General features: G+C 34.4%; 2 protein-coding genes and 2 long non-coding RNA genes across 5 annotated transcripts; 3 read left to right on the forward strand and 1 right to left on the reverse strand.

The window, feature by feature from the left end:
* Positions 1–1,219: 1,219 nt before the first annotated feature.
* On the forward strand, positions 1,220–3,794 carry LOC147481679 (adenylate kinase 4-like). The gene is made up of 6 exons (XM_086578287.1): positions 1,220–1,656; positions 2,030–2,123; positions 2,211–2,355; positions 2,437–2,555; positions 2,699–2,715; positions 3,680–3,794. The coding sequence occupies exons 1-5, from the start codon at positions 1,539–1,541 to the stop codon at positions 2,709–2,711; spliced, it is 489 nt and encodes a 162-aa protein (XP_086434413.1). The 5' UTR covers positions 1,220–1,538; the 3' UTR covers positions 2,712–2,715; positions 3,680–3,794.
* Positions 3,413–8,623, forward strand: LOC147481680 (uncharacterized). Its single transcript, XM_086579010.1, has 15 exons — positions 3,413–3,567; positions 3,680–3,825; positions 3,920–4,203; positions 4,256–4,417; positions 4,607–4,690; positions 4,853–4,903; positions 5,004–5,068; positions 5,133–5,154; positions 5,216–5,281; positions 5,432–5,530; positions 5,639–5,716; positions 6,441–6,596; positions 6,721–6,796; positions 7,167–7,285; positions 8,498–8,623. Exons 1-15 carry the CDS (start codon positions 3,413–3,415, stop codon positions 8,621–8,623), a joined length of 1,689 nt encoding a protein of 562 aa, XP_086435136.1.
* A 1,444-nt stretch (positions 8,624–10,067) lies between these two features.
* LOC147481681 (uncharacterized) lies at positions 10,068–12,730 on the forward strand. The gene is made up of 4 exons (XR_015205281.1): positions 10,068–10,228; positions 10,325–10,366; positions 11,306–11,400; positions 12,632–12,730. It is a non-coding gene; the product is annotated as an uncharacterized LOC147481681 (long non-coding RNA).
* A 3,854-nt stretch (positions 12,731–16,584) lies between these two features.
* On the reverse strand, positions 16,585–18,364 carry LOC147481682 (uncharacterized). 2 transcript variants are annotated; one of them, XR_015205601.1, is made up of 5 exons: positions 17,804–18,364; positions 17,624–17,720; positions 17,357–17,444; positions 16,736–16,803; positions 16,585–16,655 (listed from the first exon to the last, which is right to left on the reverse strand). It is a non-coding gene; the product is annotated as an uncharacterized LOC147481682 (long non-coding RNA). The 2 variants fall into 2 exon arrangements; XR_015205602.1 differs by having other exon boundaries at positions 17,795–18,364.
* Between the last annotated feature and the right edge of the window lie 632 nt (positions 18,365–18,996).

An 18,996-nucleotide genomic window follows, 5' to 3' on the forward strand; every position in this document is an offset into this window, starting at 1 on the left:
CTCGAAGTTTGTAGCAATCTCTAGAGAAATATTGCTTAGCTTAGCTAATTCCCATGTTTTACATCCTTTATGCCCTGGGAATCAAAATTCAAATAAGGCATCTACTCAACGTAAAGTTATTAGTTATACAGAGTAAGATTAAGATTATATAGATTAAGATTTAGTGTTATGTGATTCTAATGCAAACCTAAAGTTTTATCATGTTTAATCATCTAGCCAGAAGTTAAGTAATATCGTTTTCAAATAGACCAAGTTGGCATAAATGTTGAGATCTACATCAATTATGATATGCCCATCAAGTCTTTCAACTCAGTGCACCGGTTGACAATATGATTGAAGCTATCTTTTGCCAACTCATAATTTTCTACGTCAAGCTTAATCGAACCAAGTCGTGTGTAGGGTTAGTAGCATTTGTTCTAGTACGAGTGCTTGTGCCCATGGTTTTACGACTCGGCTAGTTCAAGCATGAAGCAGAGTCGGAGCTACCCTTGGTTCAACATAGACCAGTTTCAACACCAATTTGAACTATTCGATTCAAGTTAGAAGCCATTAAACTCGGTTAAAAAATCGGTTCAACTCGGTGATTTTTACTCAACCCAAATATTAATTATTTTTATTTTATATTTGTTAACATTAATTAAATATATAGTTTACTACTTTTCTTAACAAAGAACCATAAGAGTTTTAGTTGAACCAGTGGTTTGAACCGGGATCGGGTCCCAATCTGGTTAAAAGAACCGATTTTGGTTATGGAAAGTGGAAACCATGTTGTGCCCGTCACAGGTTGTTTCCAAAGTCGTTATTTTGTACGTTTACGAGGGTATGCCCGTGCCTACGGCCCGCGAGACCTCGACGCGCTGCTTGCGCTACCCCCAACAACTTGTCGCACTTTCGGCGCAAGGCCATCCCAATTGCCCATTATTCATAAGCCCAATAGCATCAATTGGGTCAGGCAATTGTGCACTACCATGTCAAAATTGGAGGCCCAACAGTTTATGGGCTAGCCGAACAATTTATAAGTCTAGCAGCAATTGTTGACATTTAGCTGATTTTTGGATAGATTTCATGGTATTGATTGCACTTAACAAAATTGTACAAACTCTCCACACACTTAGATCTTAGATCTACCGAATCATATTTTGGTAAGAATGATTACCTACCATTAGATAGGTCCTTTTGGCCCCACACTTCTCTATTTGTTAGATAGATTAGATGGAAGAAGATGTGACTGACAGCCCTTAACCATTTTCTTCCCGCCTGTTATCTCGGTGAAAAATTTAAGTATGCCGCCCAAATTTCAATTTCCCACTAAAACATTTAGAGACCGTCATAAAGTTTACTATCTTCTCTCTCCACCTCGCCACTAAAGATTTCAGTTCCAGACTTGATCTGCTTTTGCTAATTTCAAGCTTTGAAACCAACGTCTGCAAATTGGCAGGCAGGTATAATTTCAATATTTGGTTACACCAACCCAAAAAAACTCCTCATTTTTCCAATCCCGGGGGTTCTTCACAGAGAGAGACAGAAAAAATAAAATAATGGCGAGCTCTACCGCAGTGGATTTGGAGAACGTGCCATCAGTAGATAATACAATGATCGATTTTTTTCGTCGGCTCAAGTGTCAATCCAAACTCGATAAGCGTCTCATTCTCATCGGTATACATTTTTTTTTAATGTTTTTGCTGATTCTTGAGCGAGATGAATGGGTATTTCATTTTGGGGCTTTAAACATTATGATTTTTATTTTTATTTTTTTATTTTGATTTATATTATACCCCTAATTGATTGATTTGACTATAATTTTGGCTGTAAAGTCGTACTTTGTCTGTGTTTGTAGCTTAGAATTTGGATGTGAGTTTCAAACTTTCAAAGGTATTAAAAACTTTTACTGCCTTTTAAGGCTTTATAAAGTGAGTAGGATTGATTTCAATTGTTTGTAACAATTTTTTCTAGATTATCAAGGGGATAATTCCTTACCGTCTTATTGAGTGACAACATCGAATATTACATAAAACATTTGTATGATTAGGTGAACGTGTTGTTGCAATGTTTATATACCATTGTCAGCATTCTGGTTTTTGGTCCACATGGAAAAAAAATTCCATTCCAGATTATGGTGTCAAGTATGTGTATTTTTTTATCATTTTAGATTAAAGATTTATTTAAATACATATGATAAACCTATTAATAAAAAATTAGTTGACTGACAGGTCCACCCAGATCAGAAAAGGAACCCAGTCTCCTATTATCAAGGATGACTGTTGTTTGTGCCACTTGGCTACAGGCGATATGCTCAGAGCTGTTGTTTCTACTAAAACACCTCTTGAAATTAAGGCGAAAGAAGCAATGGAGAAGGTATACACTTTACAAAGTGTTCTTTGGTCATGAGACAAGTTTATATTTGTTGTCGTTCCTGATTGTGGAGCTCGTTTATAGGGAGAACTTGTTACTGATGACTTGGTTGTTGGAATAATCGATGAAGCAATGAAGAGGCCATCATGTCAGAAAGGTTCATTCTTGATGGATTACCTAGAACTGTGGTTCAAGCAGAAAAGGTTTACAATCTTTTCATTTATCGTTATAAATTTATTCTTTTGCGTCCCATATTTTCTTTCTTGGTTTGAATATCATTTTATTGAAATTTTCTCTTGTTTGTATCTTCCTTTTGTGCAACTTGACGGGATGCTGGAAAAGCAAGGAACCAAAGTTGATAAGGTTCTTAACTTTGCCATTGATGATTCCTTTTTAACATTTTAAGCTTTCTGATGTACATGGAATGTGTGAAGCTTGTCTCTTTTCATCTGTCACAGAAAAAGAAATCCAACTCTAAAACATATAGGTTATTGGTGGGTAAATTGGTAATTGATCATGAAGGTTTTGTAGATAAGAAACTGCTACTTAAGCATCGTATGCTTGCTTCATCGAGTGAAAGACACTGTTCCTGTTGCGAAGAGTTTTGGGACACAAGGCCATATACCCCCAAATTGCTTCAGAATAAAATAATTGCTTATAAGGTTGCTGAAAGTGATGGTCCCTTACCAGGTTCAGTGGGATATAGTGAATTCAACTTCTTTGATGGATTGTATAGGTGAAGGGTCAGTGGCACATTCTCACCCAAGTTGTGGATTTGATCCTTTATCTTGTGTTGGAAACAGCGAGCTGAAGATTACATCTGATTCTGAGTCGGAAATTCCTCTCTCAGATGACAAATACTCTGGCTCGTGAAATCAACAGCCACAAGAAAGAAATGGCTGCTCGGTTTGTTCAACCAGTGCCTCGCACCATTGTTTCAGACACTTTGCTCAATGCATCTGTTGAGGTTTTGGTCCCAAATAAGTTGATAGATTAGGACACCATACCTCCGTCACTTTTAGTTCATCATGAACAACATGATATTGGTGAACTGCATCATATGACATCTTCAGCCTCTGGTATGGCTACTGGGCATGGTTTGGAGGAGCTCAACTGGCAACAATTGGAGCAAAAGTCCCACACTCCAGCAGTGTTGGATCTCATTTCACTAGATGATGTTCCCTCACAATCACATTTGTGGAAATTGTTGTTGAAGTATCCAGGGGAACTTGTATTTTGAAATTTCATCTCATTGTTTTCTTTTACTTTTTTCAAATATTATGTTTACCTATTTGACATCTCTGTTGTGTCGATTGTTTTATCTCAGCTGGTGTGATGGGTACCGCCGTACCGGTAATCTTGTAAGAACATCTACAAATGAGAGCGGAGGAGTCTATAAATCAGAAACTGGTTTGTTTGTTGCAACAAGATCAGGCTTAGAAAAAGACTTGGTTCAAGTATCAGGAGAAACTTGTGAGTGGATTTTTTTGTTTCTCTATTTTTTTTTTCCTTCTCCAATCTTAAGTTCCTTTATGACCTTTCTCTTCTATGGTATGCTTTGTTGTAGTTGATGTTCTGGGAAGTGTTGATGTTGGGCAAGTATCTTTGTCAGATTGTGTGTTGCCTACAACAGCTGGGCAGGGTTTGAAAACGAACCAGGTAACAAATAATCCGGGTCAATCAAAGTTCAATTTGATGGATCTAGGTGATGCTTACAAGCTTGCTGTTGGTAACAAGGGTTGGCAAGCTTCCTCTATACACACTGAGCAACATATTATGAAGGATTCAGTGACATCACAAATATCTGTTACACAAGGATCTGAGCTCTCAGTGAATGATATGAGTCCAAGAGTCACTACCAAAAAAATGACTTTACCCGACAAACTCGAGAAAGATTACCTGACAGTTCCAATCTGTAGGACGGTCCTTTTCTGGTCGACCGGGATTGTATATCGAGGGTCTGCAGAAAGGTGAATTAGTGCTGGAAACGACAACTGGACCAGATGGTTTCTTTATTGGTGGGCCTCTGTATGATGATGTTGATTACAATATTGAGGCTTCAAAGGTTTGAAATCTAAATGATTTGATTTCCTTGATAATATATTACTGGGCTGCATGCAAATCTTTTTTCAAACCTTGCGAACCTTTTGTATTGCATTGACAACCCATCTCTTCCTTTTACATTTGTTTAAATCCATACATATTCTTATCTGTAGTAGTCCATGATGATGTATGGTTTGGATATTATCTCCAGAGAACAAGGGATCTGGATACTGCTGAGTTACTTGAGCAAATACCAGCTTTGCAACAGCTTCTTTTTCGTGTTCTTGGTTGCCAGGTACACATTGACGATTTTCCATTCAAGTGTCAAAGGATACCAAATTAAATACTTCTTCCATGTCTTAGAACTATATAGAACCTAATAGATTCACACAACTACATAATTTCTCCAAGTAAATAAGTGGAAGATTAAAATTTGTTTATGATTTTTGATGTGCAGCCACAAGGAGCAGCGGTTATAATTTTTGTTATTCAGCTAGCACTTTCAATGGTAGTTGACCAACATGTGATGTATCTCTGTTATTTCTCTAGGATGATATTCTTGCAAAATGTAAATTCAGTTCTTTTGTCCTTTTGGTAATGTCAAATAGGTTGCTGCAGAAAGCAAGAAAATTTACAGTGCTATTAGTGATGGTACAGTTAAAATGTTGATAAGGTATAGTCCTTCCCCTTTAAACTTAAAGTTTGCAATTCATTGTGGCATGCTATGCTGCTATTAGTGGTGCTGCGGTCAATTATTTGGTAATGGATGTTTAGTATGCCGCTCTGCAATTTAATGCTTTCTTTAATGGGATTGTGGTAGTTCTTTGAGATGCCATGCCATGATGCTGTATTAGCACTTGATATATACCGGAGGGCGGGTCAGCAGGTATCGCTTGTCATAATATTTATTTATATTGTTAATTCCTATATCCTTGTATTCTTTTCTCTAGGAGATATCTTATATGGGCTCTTCTATGTTATGATGTAACTGTCTTAGCCTCGTAACATTTCCTTTTCTTTTCCCCTCGAGTTCCAGGCGGAGAGACTGTCTGAGTTTTACGAAATATGCAAAAGCATCGATCTTGGTCATGGAGAGAGGTTTATCAAGATTGAACAGATTTCTGGTTTTCTACTGGTGCCTTTTGAATGTTTTTTTAACGGATACCTGAACAAGTGAACAGCTTAGGCTATTGTTGCTATTATACAAGACCTTACTAAACTATTTTGCTTATCAACAGTGCAGGCCCCAGCATCATTTTTAACAGCTATGGAAGAGTATGTGAGAGATGCTCCACGAGCCTCATCAGTTCACAGTAATAAGGTAGGGACAATTACTATTCTTAAATGTCAGGAAAACTTGTTGAGATGTATAAATGCGTCATCATTATACGAATTTAAAATTGACCGTCCTTAATTGTTGCTGACCAAAAATTGAAATCCTGTTTATCGGCTCTTAGTAACATCATGTTAATTTGTAAAAACACCGCTTTAAGTTTAAAAGAAAATGTTTATTAATATATCTGAAACAGAGGGTAAAATCTCCATTTTATTGATTAGAATAGAGTAACATGGTGATAATTGCTTGCAGCTGTACATGGAGATGTCATTTTCTTGTGGCTATACAGCTTGAAACATTTGCAATACTTATAATTTCATCTGCATGGTGTTCATGCTAGCTGTCTTTGTTCGTCACAGAGGTGATGAGTTTGGACAGATATGGGTGTCAACAAATGGACAAATGGTCTTAACTCTTAGCAAATGTTTTTTTTTTAATAACAAAAATGGTCTTGTGAGTAGAAGTATTAAAAACATGGGGATATTGACTTGTGGGAATTTCTTATGATTAAGAATTACTGGTTTGATTGGTCAATGTTGAAGTTTGTCACTAACTGATGCTCTATTCCTATTATGTATCTCACCCAAGTCCATCTTCTGTCCAATAAGGAAGTCTTTGCCATACTGCCCTGCTCTGCAATGTTTTTATTTTTTTTTTTTTTTAATAAAATAATCTCCCCTCATCTGTGATTCTTCATATCATTAAGCAGGTTTCTGTTGACAAAATTGCTGCTCCTAAAAAGATCTTAGCCATTGAGTACAATAAAACTTCAGAAGAGGAGACCATACGCCCACTATCTCCCCCTCCAGCAGAAACAGTTGAAGTGGAAATTCAAACTTGGGTTTCTGAACCGCCTGACCTATTGGTAACTAGTCAAACCAGTTTACGTCTTTCATGATTTACGGTTGTATACTTGTCTGTTACCAATTTGTATATTAGTCGGAATTTGTGATCCTTGCTGAAAATTCTGAAAATCACATGGCTTCCAGGGATTGAATGATGCTACTCCATATGCTTCGGACCTTGATGAGAAAAATGCTTTTGCTCTTGCCATTGTTCCAGTTGGTAATCTCTGTCATCTTATTATTGATAGTGCAAAATCTACAATTAACTTAAGATTTCAACTAAAGAAGATGAAGAGAAATAAATAAGTTACACGGTATATAGAAAGATTTGAAAGATTATTTTGGGGAAGTTGCAAGAGTAATTATACTTATAACCCGCTATAGGTTTTACTTGAGTGAGGAAATAAGTTTTCCCTTGCCCTTTTGTGATATCCATATCTTGGTCACCACGTTGAAACCATTGGGCTTAAATTCGACTTGGCAAGTCTGCTCGAGTCTCAACTACATTAAAGTTTCTTCTCATAATATTTGAAATTTTGGATGAGTCAAGCTGCAGCTCAACTAAATTAAAATTTCTTTTGCTGCTGTAGCTACTCCCTCAGCTGATGCCCCCTCTACTGGTTACAATTCTGCTAGTGGAGCAGGCTGGGAGTTGGCACTTGTTACTTCCCCAAGCTCAAATGAGAGTGCTGCATCTGCGAATAAACTGGTAAGTGTCTCAATTTCTCCATTGTATTTTTCCTACATCCACCTTCCAAGTATAACTAGATTCTGTGACCAAATTACAATTCATGTGTATCTTCTATTCGTTTAATTCCATATTGATCTTTAAAATTAACTTTCCCACCTAACAAAAATGCATTGTCAATAGTTATGCACTTTAAAAAAATTGTCAAGTATAAAGCAAACTAGAATACTTCTTCCCTTTGTGCTTGTCATTTTATATTTAATTCTCTGTTCATCCGTAATTCCCATCTGATTGCTCACACTGGTCAAAAGCATATGACCAGTATTTAAATATGTGCATCCATCCATATCATTCTCTTTTCAGTATAAGTGAAGTTTTACAAAATGAAGAAAATGGAGAGAACAGAGAGATGATTGATGTTTGGTCTTTTCTCCTCATACTTGTATATTAGTATAATTAAGTTGTGGGCAACTTGCATAAGAATATGTACCAACTTACATACTACACCTTAACACAGTAATACACCCACATATTGGTAATCACGTTCAAACATAAACAGATAAAGAATGTTGACACTGGAACACAGGTAATAAACATACCCAGCTTGAGCATAGTATTCTAGTCTGTAGATTTGACGCAAGGAGTAATTATCCACTTGTTCAAAATCAGATCTTATATAATCCGGCTGCTATATTCAATGTTATTGGCCCAGTGTAAGGAGCATCGGTTATATTGAACGTAACGGGGACAACGTCTTGAGTAGGCATAGTTTTTTAATGAAAGCCTTGTGGCTCGTTTGAGTGCTGAGGTAGACTATAGGGCTATGGCTTACCCGATTTCATATCTGCTAGGGGTTCAGTCTCTTCAAGAGAGATGGGTGTTGTTGTGTATAGAACAAATTTATTCGTCTATTTTTTTTTTTACCAAGAAGTTTAGATTTTTAGAGAGGTCCCCTACCCCTTTTTATTATAATTAAACTTGTGATTACATTCATATATATTCTTTTCCATATGATTGGTTACATTCATATATATGTTGGTTAGTGCGTGTCAAATAATTGCCATGCCCTGTCGGTTAAGGGAATTTTATTTTCTTTTGGATGATGTGGTCAAAGTTATTACGCCTTATATTTTTTAGGAAAGGGTTCCATAAGCTACTTTGTAAAAGCTAAGCGCCTAAGCAAATGATATTATACCAAACTCTGCTAACTTTTATTTTTATATTATGATGTAGGAATATTCGTTCTCACCTTCAGCACATGTGATAGAACTTGGCTCTGGTGAGTCGAAAGAGGTCGCTTTTCCGTGCTACTCATGTTGCTTACAGTTTGTTCTGTATAGCTTCCCTCTAGTTCAATAATATCTATATGTAGAGTGGTGTTAAAGTAAAAAACTTAGATCTGATGTCTAAAAAATTAATGCTTTGCATTTAATGTCGTCTTGTCAATAGGAGATAAAATGCAAGGCTAAAGAGAAGGGTTATAGCAATGTCACCGTTGTTTTCATTATAATTTATTTTTGTAGGGTAATAGCTATATAACATATCTATTATATAAAAATTATCAAATATGGAGACGTTTTAAAGATTGCATGGGTTGAAAACTAAAGTGGTATTGGTAATTGTTAAATTGCCAATTTCTCTATAAGCTCGAACTTATGTGAAAGGTCAATTCTATTAATATATTAGAGACTCATATATGTCAACACTCTCCCTCAGCAGGACACGCTGGAAATACATAAGTAGAAAGACTGGACATCTTCACCTAGTAGGAGTTGAACCCGAGACCTCTCAGAAACCAGTGGCTCTGATACCATGTTAAATTGCCAATTTCTCTATAAGCTCGAACTTATGTGAAGGGTCAATTCTATTAATATATTAGAGGCTTATATATGTCAACAGTAATAAACAAACTGGTCTATGATTTGCACCTAATTGTTTTTAAATTGTCTTCACATATTAGTGATCAATGTGAATTTTGGCTCCAAACTGCAATAAGTCAGGAAAGGTTGTTAGTGATCGTTATGACTTTTGGCTCAATCTTTTAATAAATCACCATAGTATTAGTAGTTCATATCGTTATTTCACTTCTTGTTTCCTTTATAAGGACAATGAAAACTATTTTAACTACAATCCTCAAAAAAGTAAACTCCTTATATGGTGTGAATTTTTCCAAATAAGCTATGGGTACTATTTCACTACTCTCCGCCACCAAAAGGAAGGTGTTTTTGTGGAAGCCCGATCGTAATCAAAAGGTTATTATGAGGAAACACGAACCGATTCCTCCGGGAGTTATCGGTGAGGAGATTTATACCGACAACCTATTTAGTCAAGGTAGTGTGGCAAAGAAGAATGGGGAAGCGCAAAAGTTGAACGCGCGTCTCCAGAATTTGTTACCATTAGGGTGAGCTTTCCAACCGTGATTTATTTCTTTGTTTTTAAGGATTCAGGACACCACTTTTAGTACTCTATTCTAATGAAATTCATTGACTCTTAAGAGGACAAAATGTATTTTTGATGCAAAGCAGATATCCCAACAACATAAATAAAAGATAGTAACAATATAAAAAGGCATACTGTCAATCATTGAAGAAAATGTTACATGCATATGTTCTACACAGCTTTGATTCTTTGCATTTTTATATCAGAAAAACAGATACAATACCTTTGTTCCTTACTAAAGATCGAAGATCGAGCTTCTCTCGCTATGTGCAACTTTTTCTTTCTCGCCATGAATAATGATTTTTTTTTTTCTAATGTCCTAGATGCGGGATCAATGAGAACTTTTCAAGCATGATTGGAGGAGTCGATCAAAAATCGGTTATGCAATATATTTTCCTAAAATTGACATTGGCTTTCCTTATTGGCACGCTAACCTGGGGTTATTGCCATCCTTATCAACCTTGCAATAGAGAACATTCATCGATACAAGCTTCTTGTAGTGGCTCATTTTGTTAAGGAGAAAAGGTGTGGATGCTTTCTGTAGGATCAATATTATACTATTATCAAAGCTTTTCAGTAGGGTGTTAACAACTTCATTTTCTGTCTTTTTTCTCCGTACAGAAATTTGAAATGTACATTCTGATGGTTGCTATGTGAAATAGGGTGAGTGCTCTTAGATTTAATTTCATACTTTGTAAATGTTGGTTTTAGTAAAACCATTCCTTGTAAGTTATTGGGAATAGCTTTAGCAATACATTAAGGGATGTTTGTTCAGTCTTACATTTTTTGTTAGGTCTTAAATTTAAATTTTGCCCCGATATTGTTCTTATCTTAGTTTGGAGTCTTGTTTCTTCTTTGAACAATCATGTTAGGCAAGATTATTGTAGTTATGCAAGTCACAAACTATTCAATGTTTTTTAGCAAGGTACTTTTAATTTTAGCATTTTGTTGTTCTAATTGTTTCTTTATGAATATATTGGAGCTTGTAAAGATTTGAGTGGGAACCCGCAAGGATGTAATTGGAGGGAAAGAATGTAATGTTGGGATTGGGATACTTGAAAGAATTAGCCAACAGATACATGGTTAGGATACATGTTATACATGGCCTATAACACTTATCCTATCCGACGGCTAGTGATAGCATGTATAGCCAACGGTTGACAGCAAGCAGTCAATATCTGACGCTCCAAAATAGTGGAAATAACCGTTAGCATAGATCATCAACCCCGACGGCCTGTTCTGATCGTTAATAACTGTCGGAAGCCTATGCTGACTGAGCATTTTCTGACGGTCGAGCGGCAATTTTTGGTTGTCGGGTAATATTTTTGGCGACAGTTATTGTCTGTCGGGTAAAGTTGTTTCTTTTGTAGCGAGTGTGTGGGCTTCATGAGGAATTACAGATCCATGATGGTTCTAGTCCGATTGAGTTGGACACACTACAAAATAGAATCTCAATATTACCGATATAGTTTCATCAAAAAAAATTTCACATTGGAAAAGTTCTTTTGTTGGTGTTTGCCTCTAATGATTTGCTCTTTTTGTTAGGGTGATTATTATTGGATTATTGGTAAAAAATATATGTCGTATTGTTTCATGTTTCAGATCATAAGAAGCCAGAGATTGAAGGTTAAAAATTGTGGAGCTTATGTAGCTGTGAAGCCAAAAATGTTGCAAGCTACACCTAACATCAACAATAGGTACTCAACTTTATTAACATTTATTTAAAATTTAATTGAAATGAGACAATCAATTGTGAACACTACTTAACGAACTAGTTATAATTTTAGTAGTGTATTGATTATTGGTTTTTGTTTGAGTTAATTGTTTGTGTTGTTGAGTTCAGTATAGTTGTTTATTGTTTGTGTCATTGATCAGTCAATGCATGGGCACCCTGGTCTTAAGGTAATTGCATCTTCATTTGTGTATAACTAAGTCAATGTCTCTAGAGCCTATACTAGAAGATACCGTAGTACTCTTTTTAGTAGTCTTTCTAGGTAGTGTTGTGGTTTGATTGAGTAGTTAGTTACACTAAACTAGTTACAAAAGCATAAACATATAAATGAGGTGAATTGTGTCGTATCTCGGTGAGGATCACATTTTATAGCACCGAAAATTGCATCTATACAAACGGAATGCAATTTTTTTTAGTCTTCTTCTTTAGTACAAGGATGGGCTATCAAAATCATGACTATGCATAATGTCTTACACTTACCTTTCATATTGGATTGATGACATGAAGTTTCTTTAACTATCGTATTGAATGAATTATGACTGTATTCAGTGAACTATTTGTCCTTATGATGGAATCAATGTCCTATAAGATTTTTATGTCAGACTTAGTTGCTTAGACAATTCATCCAAGTTTTAATGTCATAATTACAAATATGATGATGAGTATATGTGATAACATTTTATATGGTGAATTAAGTTGTATAGCCAAACTTAATATGCTGTTGAAATAAGCTGTACTTATGTCCTTCTAACTGGCATAATAAAAGTATATGACGTTCCAAATGGCATATGGATTGAACTTAGATGTTTAAAAAAGTTTACGTATGCCATTTTAATAAACATTCGGCAAACATGATATTTAAAGTGACATGAGATTTTACCATGTTCATAATACTATTAGGAACATGTGGCGCATAAGATGGTGCTAATCATTCATGGAAGCAATGTCAATTGAGCATCCATATATGTGTGTTTCTCATTGTTTCTTTGTTGTTTTCAAAGAGTTTGCATAGTATTCGTCTAGTTGTTATTTGTTTGCTTGAGAGATTCAATCAATTGACTAATTATATATGGTTTATCTTTATGCACAAACTTATAACGAGATGCAATAAATGGTAGGATCCTGTGGTTGATAATTTTGTGATTTGTTTCTTTGGTTGAGTTAGAAGACCCGCTGAGAACATTGGTCGAAGTTAGTAAGGCAAGGTGGTTCAAAGACGAACGACTTGGCTTGGAATGGGACAATCACATCTGTTGTTCCGCACAAGGATTAATTGTTGGGGTATCAAGCTAGGTTTGTGAGGCTTCTACTTTCCTATTTCAAATTCAGATTTACATCCGTATTCTACATTACTAAATCAAATTTGATACATTCAGTGGCGGCTTCATTACAAACCCAGGTCAATTAAGACTATTAAAGCTTTTGTTATCAAGCTGAAGTTTATGTCAACAGAGGTATTGTTGGACCTCTCTCCCATGTTATTACCAGCCTTTAATTCAACTTGTAGGACGACATATGACTTTGTATGTTTTGGGAGTGGCTATATCCCTTCTCATCATGTAATGCTCTTGCAGCTGATGTAATCCATGCTTTTATGTATTAGATTTTGTCATTTTTATTTACATTTGTGGTATTTATATGCATGTTGCATTTTGCCTTACAGTGTTGCGTGTTGAAGACAATGACTAGCAAATGTGGTGATCTAGTGCAAATAACAACTATGAAGGCAAAAGTTTAATAGTTGATGTCAATGAGTAAGGTGGGCGAAAGGGGCATGATAACACGCTCAAAGAAGGGAAAAGCTCCAAGAATAACCTTTACATTGTCGAAGGAAGCCTTTACATTGTTGAAGGAATACAAGTTGAATGTGGTTATATATATCCGTTCATACTTTGTGACCGATGATAGCAAAAAATGGCTATTGAATATGATGCTCAAATTTTGAACTCTAGGGAGGAATTACAGGCTTAATGCCTAGGCTTCAAAACTCTTAATGTCCAGATCATTTTTCTATTGAAAGGAGGGGCTAGCTACAACATTATTCTACGTTTTGTGTTATGTAAAACAATGTAGAGTCAAATGGGACCAAATTTGATGTGACGGCTAGTAGTTTTAGAAAATAAAATTGTATGTTATTCTGACTGGCATAATAAAGTATAATGTCATTTGAAATGATATTGAGAATTATATACAATATATTATGCGTATTTTTGTGTCATGCACAAACAATTTGGAGTCATATGAGGCAAAATTTCATGTGGTGTTTGCAACAAGTCGTACTTATGTAACTTTAGCTGGCATAATAAAGATATATGTAAATGCAAATGACATTGTTTAAACTTGAAAAAAGGCCTATGTATGCACATAATTTTTATAAGCATATTGCAAATAAGTCATTGAAAATGACATAATAAATTATTATGCCTATTTTTTGTGTCATATACAAAAAAATAAAAGACATGATGCCAAACTATATTTATATTTATATCATTCCAAATAGTATATCATTTCAATTGGCATAGTAAAGGTATATGTAATTGCAAATGACATATTTATTAAACTAGGAAATAAATCCTATGCTACAAAAAATAACATAAATCCTATCCTTTACCATACGATGTTATTATGCCTATTTTTTGTCATACAAAAAAATAAGAGACATGATGCCAAACTATATTTATATATATTTATGTTATTCCAAATGGTATATTATTTCAATTGGTATGGTAAAGGTATATGTAATTGCAAATGACATATTGATTAAACTAGGGAAAAAATCCTATGCTACATGTCACTTTTATAAGCATATGACAAATAAGTCATGTAGAACGACATACAATGTTATTATGCCTATTTTTTGTCATACAAAAAAATAAGACATGATGCCAAACTATATTTATATATATTTATGTCATTCTAAGTGGCATAATAATGGTATGTCATTCCAAATGGTATATCATTTCAATTGCCATAATAAAGGTATATGTAATTGCAAATGACATATTGATTAAACGAGGGAAATGCTACATGTCACTTTTATAAGCATATGGCAAATAAGTCATGTAGAATGACATACAATGTTATTATGCCTATTTTTTGTCATACAAAAAAATAAGAGACATGATGCCAAAAATTAATTGAAACAAGCTATATTTATGTCATTCTAAGTGGCATAATAATGGTATATGTCATTCCAAATGGTATATCATTTCAATTGGCACAGTAAATGTATATGTAATTGCAAATGACATATTGATTAAACGAGGGAAATGTTACATGTCACTTTTATAAGCATATGACAAATAAGTACATACGATGTTATTATGCCTATTTTTTGTCATACAAAAAAAGAAGAAACATGATGCCAAAAATTAATTGAAACAAGCTATATTTATGTCATTCTAAGTGGCATAATAATGGTATATGTCATTCCAAATGGTATATCATTTCAATTGGCATAGTAAAGGTATATGTAATTACAAATGACATATTGATTAAACGAGGAAAATGCTACATGTCATTTTTATAAGCATATGGCAAATAAGTCATGTAGAATGACATACGATGTTATTATGCCTATTTTTTGTCATACAAAAAAATAAGAAACATGATGCCAAAAATTAATTGAAACAAGCTATATTTATGTCATTCTAAGTGACATAATAATGGTACATGTCATTCCAAATGGTATATCATTTCAATTGGCATAGTAAAGATATATGTAATTGCAAATGACATATATTGATTAAACGAGGGAAATGCTACCTATGACAAATAAGTCATGTAGAATGACATACGATGTTATTATGCCTATTTTTTGTCATACAAAAAAATAAGAGACATGATACCAAAAATTAATTGAAACAAGTTATATTTATGTCATTCTAAGTGGCATAATAATGGTATATGTCATTCCAAATGGCATATAGATCCATGTTGGTGCTGGAAAATGTCTTATGTATAGTCGTATCTACCACAACATGGGTTTTCTTCTCTAAAGACTAATAGATTTCTTCATTTTCACCTACCACCATGCAACCTAATTTTCCAAGATTTAAAAGACCACACATACCAAAGTACATATACGTGCTTTGCATTTCAATACTTGTCCAACACTAAAAATAAGTTTTGAAGTACCAAACTAAGAAAATATCTGCAAAGACCTTGGTGGAATTGAACCACCATATCTTGGAATACAGATTAGATACACTCAAATTCCAAGTGCTCTCCCTTTTGAGCTAAAGATCCAATTACAACATTATCCAAAGTGAATATAAGACACATGCATTATCTTTACCAAAAGAAAATATCTAACCAAAGTTGAGCAGTTATAAACATATTACACCTACTTTTAGGATGCAAGAATAAAACTTCCCAAATGAATGCAATGACTTTACTACAACGCCTTCGAGGGATCAAAGAAAGATTACAAGGCGTTAATAGAACTACATTCAAAATTAATTAATATAAATCAACGATAAATCATCATATAAAATCCGAACGAGTCTCCTCCTGCATTTTCGACATTTAAAACACATACAACCTATCATAACCTAAAAATTAAAACAACACAATTCTCATTGATCAACTCTATCAAGATATATAACTTTTCATATTCTAAAAACCAAAACATATATATATATATATATATATATATATATATATATATATATATATATATATATATATATATATATATATATATATATATCCAATCCAAGGTAAAGTAGTAACTAACATCTCAAAGATTCTAAAGGGCCAAGAGAAGCAATATCCACCTACTTTATGCATGCAAATAAAATCCAAACTTGCTTCACTCACAACAACTGGTTCTCTTCCATTCCAAACAACTGAAAAAAAAATGTCCATAGTGCCATTAATCATATTGTTACATACAAACATACAAACATAGTATGAGACTAACAAGATCAAATCGTTTAGTTTGTAGACTTAACCTACACCAATTTAATAATCTTAAATAAAACATCGCGATACTGTTTTCTTCTCAATGAGTGTCTAAATTATTTGTGCAGCAGCAAAGAACCGTGGAAATCACAGGTCATCAGTTTAACAATCAAAGTAAGAGCGTAAGACAACATTTACAAATTTAGAAGGATGATCTGATGACCAACAATGTACTTTGTTTTACGGCTTGCTCTAACCACTATGCTCTCATCTAGACTTTCCCAATGTGTGTGCACTAGACAAAACAACTATTTCCTACAAGTCAAACAACAAACTTTCAGATCCATGAAGTGGGTAAGAGAGTGAGAATATTTTAGTATCATGATGAGTATAACCTTGTCACTCAATCCTGTAATATAGAAGACATCACGTACATGGCCAGCAGGCGAAGGAGGCCTCACATCTAAAACAAAACAAAGCTCCACATGTCAGGTTCATAGTATATTAATACGGAATGGTGATGGATCCAAATGAAGTGTTGGAAAGTATCAAAATAAACAAATTACTATTTATGATCAAAATAACCAACTGATGGCAATTTCAAAGGTAGGAAGTTGCTATGATAAAATAAATTAGCAAATTCTTAACATAGGATTTAAGATAAGGATTTCATGTCTTTAACAAACCCTTATCAAATCAAACTGGGTTCTTCTCCGATTGAGAAGAATACAATACTTGCCACAGGTACTATGTCTCTAGTATATGATTAAGTAAATAAAAGAAGTCGTAATATATATAGGTTATGATCTTGGGGACTCTCCACTCGTTTCCAATTGGTCTTGAGTAGGATGCTCCAAAGTCCAAAGTTTAAGAGCTTTTTCTGAAACTAACGGACACATAAATTTGTATACTATTGCATATGTCAATGGTTACTTTAAAAGAAACTTCAAAAGCAGGAACCCTCTATTATCACCATCTAACAAGCAAATATTCCCGAAATATGCACAACAAATTACTTGGAAGCCTCCCTTCTTATGGGCACTGATCAGGTCCAGAAATATCCACTCTTCCATACTTCATGGGAATTTTGGGGCCTCCAGCCTCCTGAGAGTTATCAATGAGTTGTTTTTATAAGCAAGGTTGCCAAGCAATTAGAAGTATACAACTACTTTTGTTGATTCCAATAGTATCAGCATACATTCTTTACTTTCAACATAATGCACGCTCTTTAATCAAAAGGATATGATAAGTAAAAAAAAAGGAATATTTTAGGAAAGACCTACACAGCCGTAGCACTGGCCAACTGAAATAAGTCTGCATAAGTGACTCCTAAATAATTTTCCTTGATAGGTTGAGGAAGCTTTAATGCATTTACAAGACCTGTGATAGAAGCTGAGTAAGCCACATAATCACCAAAGATAAGGCTAAGGCTTTGCATAGATAAGAACTGTTACCTGCATTACCTGCATGTTTCAATTCTATTTCTCAAACTCCCAATGGCTCCACCTTCTTGGCCACTCTTCAACAGTTTTATCATAAGTACCAGCATCATGCCATCCCAAGCGAACCTATTAAGTATTAACATAGGCTCATAATTAACTAAAACAAACTCTTCACTTTTCCTATCGATGTATTGATATGCGTAGTCTATACAATAAAGGCCTCTGTAAATAAACATGCAAAACAGCTATAAGCCTATAACCTTCCATACTACTTTCTCAAGTGCAATGACATGATCCTAACATTTAGACATAGATATAACAAGATGTTACGTCTAAAGGCTACGTAAAGAGCCCAATATACGTTGAGCAATCTTTGAAGATAGTAGCCACTTGCAAATAGATGTCTTTTTAGATTTAAATAGCATAATGAAACTTCCTTTTTAGAACCGTAGAACATTTACAAAAAGGTAAATATCAACAACTGTAGGCACATTGTGTTGTGTGGAATCTATAGAAATATTGTAAGCTTAGAAATATTCGTTACAACTAAAAGATGTATTAAAAAACACCATACACAAGTTTGGAGCACCATGTGTGTACCATTTTTATGGTTATCTACTTACATTAAATACATACATGCATTTTTTTTTTTTTGCTAACCGAGTGTTCGGGTCATCTTATGCACACCTCGACTAATCCGGGGCCCCGGTTGAAAATTCGATGAAATCTTGCCTGCCAATGGCCCTGAGGGGAATCAAACTAGTGACCATTGGGGAGCAAACCCAAGGCCGAACCAGCTGTGCTACTTACATTAAATACATGCATCAACACCTTTGGGTGCACAAAAACACTAAAAAACAATTTTAGGTCTACTTCAAACAATATTTGAAATAAACATAACTGCCATACGAGATATTCTACAACCACAACCAAGTGTTAATATAATAATAATATTACAAATTGGACTAGATTTTGATATGAAGATTCATTTGAGTGACATTCAACATTCCAATCTCCACTTAGTAAACAATTATGGGTATTGCAATTAAATGTAATGCAAAGATAACAAATTTATCTACCCAATTTAAACATAAAATCTAGAAATCGAAATTTTTGTATAACACCAAAAAGGGATGAAGACCATCCATCTTATAAGGCAGTTTCTCGACAATCCCAAATGCATACATGCCGCAATATAACTCACTAGATAAAAT

The sequence above is a fragment of the Coptis chinensis genome, chromosome 8 (assembly GCF_015680905.1).
Source record: "Coptis chinensis isolate HL-2020 chromosome 8, ASM1568090v1, whole genome shotgun sequence".
In the NCBI taxonomy this organism is placed as follows: domain Eukaryota; kingdom Viridiplantae; phylum Streptophyta; class Magnoliopsida; order Ranunculales; family Ranunculaceae; genus Coptis; species Coptis chinensis.

Excerpts from the sequence above, each read along its gene's own strand:
- LOC147481679 (XM_086578287.1), top strand. The coding sequence starts at position 1,539 with ATGGCGAGCTCTACCGCAGTGGATTTGGAGAACGTGCCATCAGTAGAT. Across the intron at positions 2,124-2,210 it reads ATTCCAGATTATGGTGTCAA|GTCCACCCAGATCAGAAAAG; the intron begins GTATGTGTATTT and ends GTTGACTGACAG. Across the intron at positions 2,356-2,436 it reads CGAAAGAAGCAATGGAGAAG|GGAGAACTTGTTACTGATGA; the intron begins GTATACACTTTA and ends GCTCGTTTATAG.
- LOC147481680 (XM_086579010.1), top strand. The coding sequence starts at position 3,413 with ATGACATCTTCAGCCTCTGGTATGGCTACTGGGCATGGTTTGGAGGAG. Across the intron at positions 4,691-4,852 it reads TTCGTGTTCTTGGTTGCCAG|CCACAAGGAGCAGCGGTTAT; the intron begins GTACACATTGAC and ends TTTGATGTGCAG. Across the intron at positions 5,282-5,431 it reads ACCGGAGGGCGGGTCAGCAG|GCGGAGAGACTGTCTGAGTT; the intron begins GTATCGCTTGTC and ends CTCGAGTTCCAG.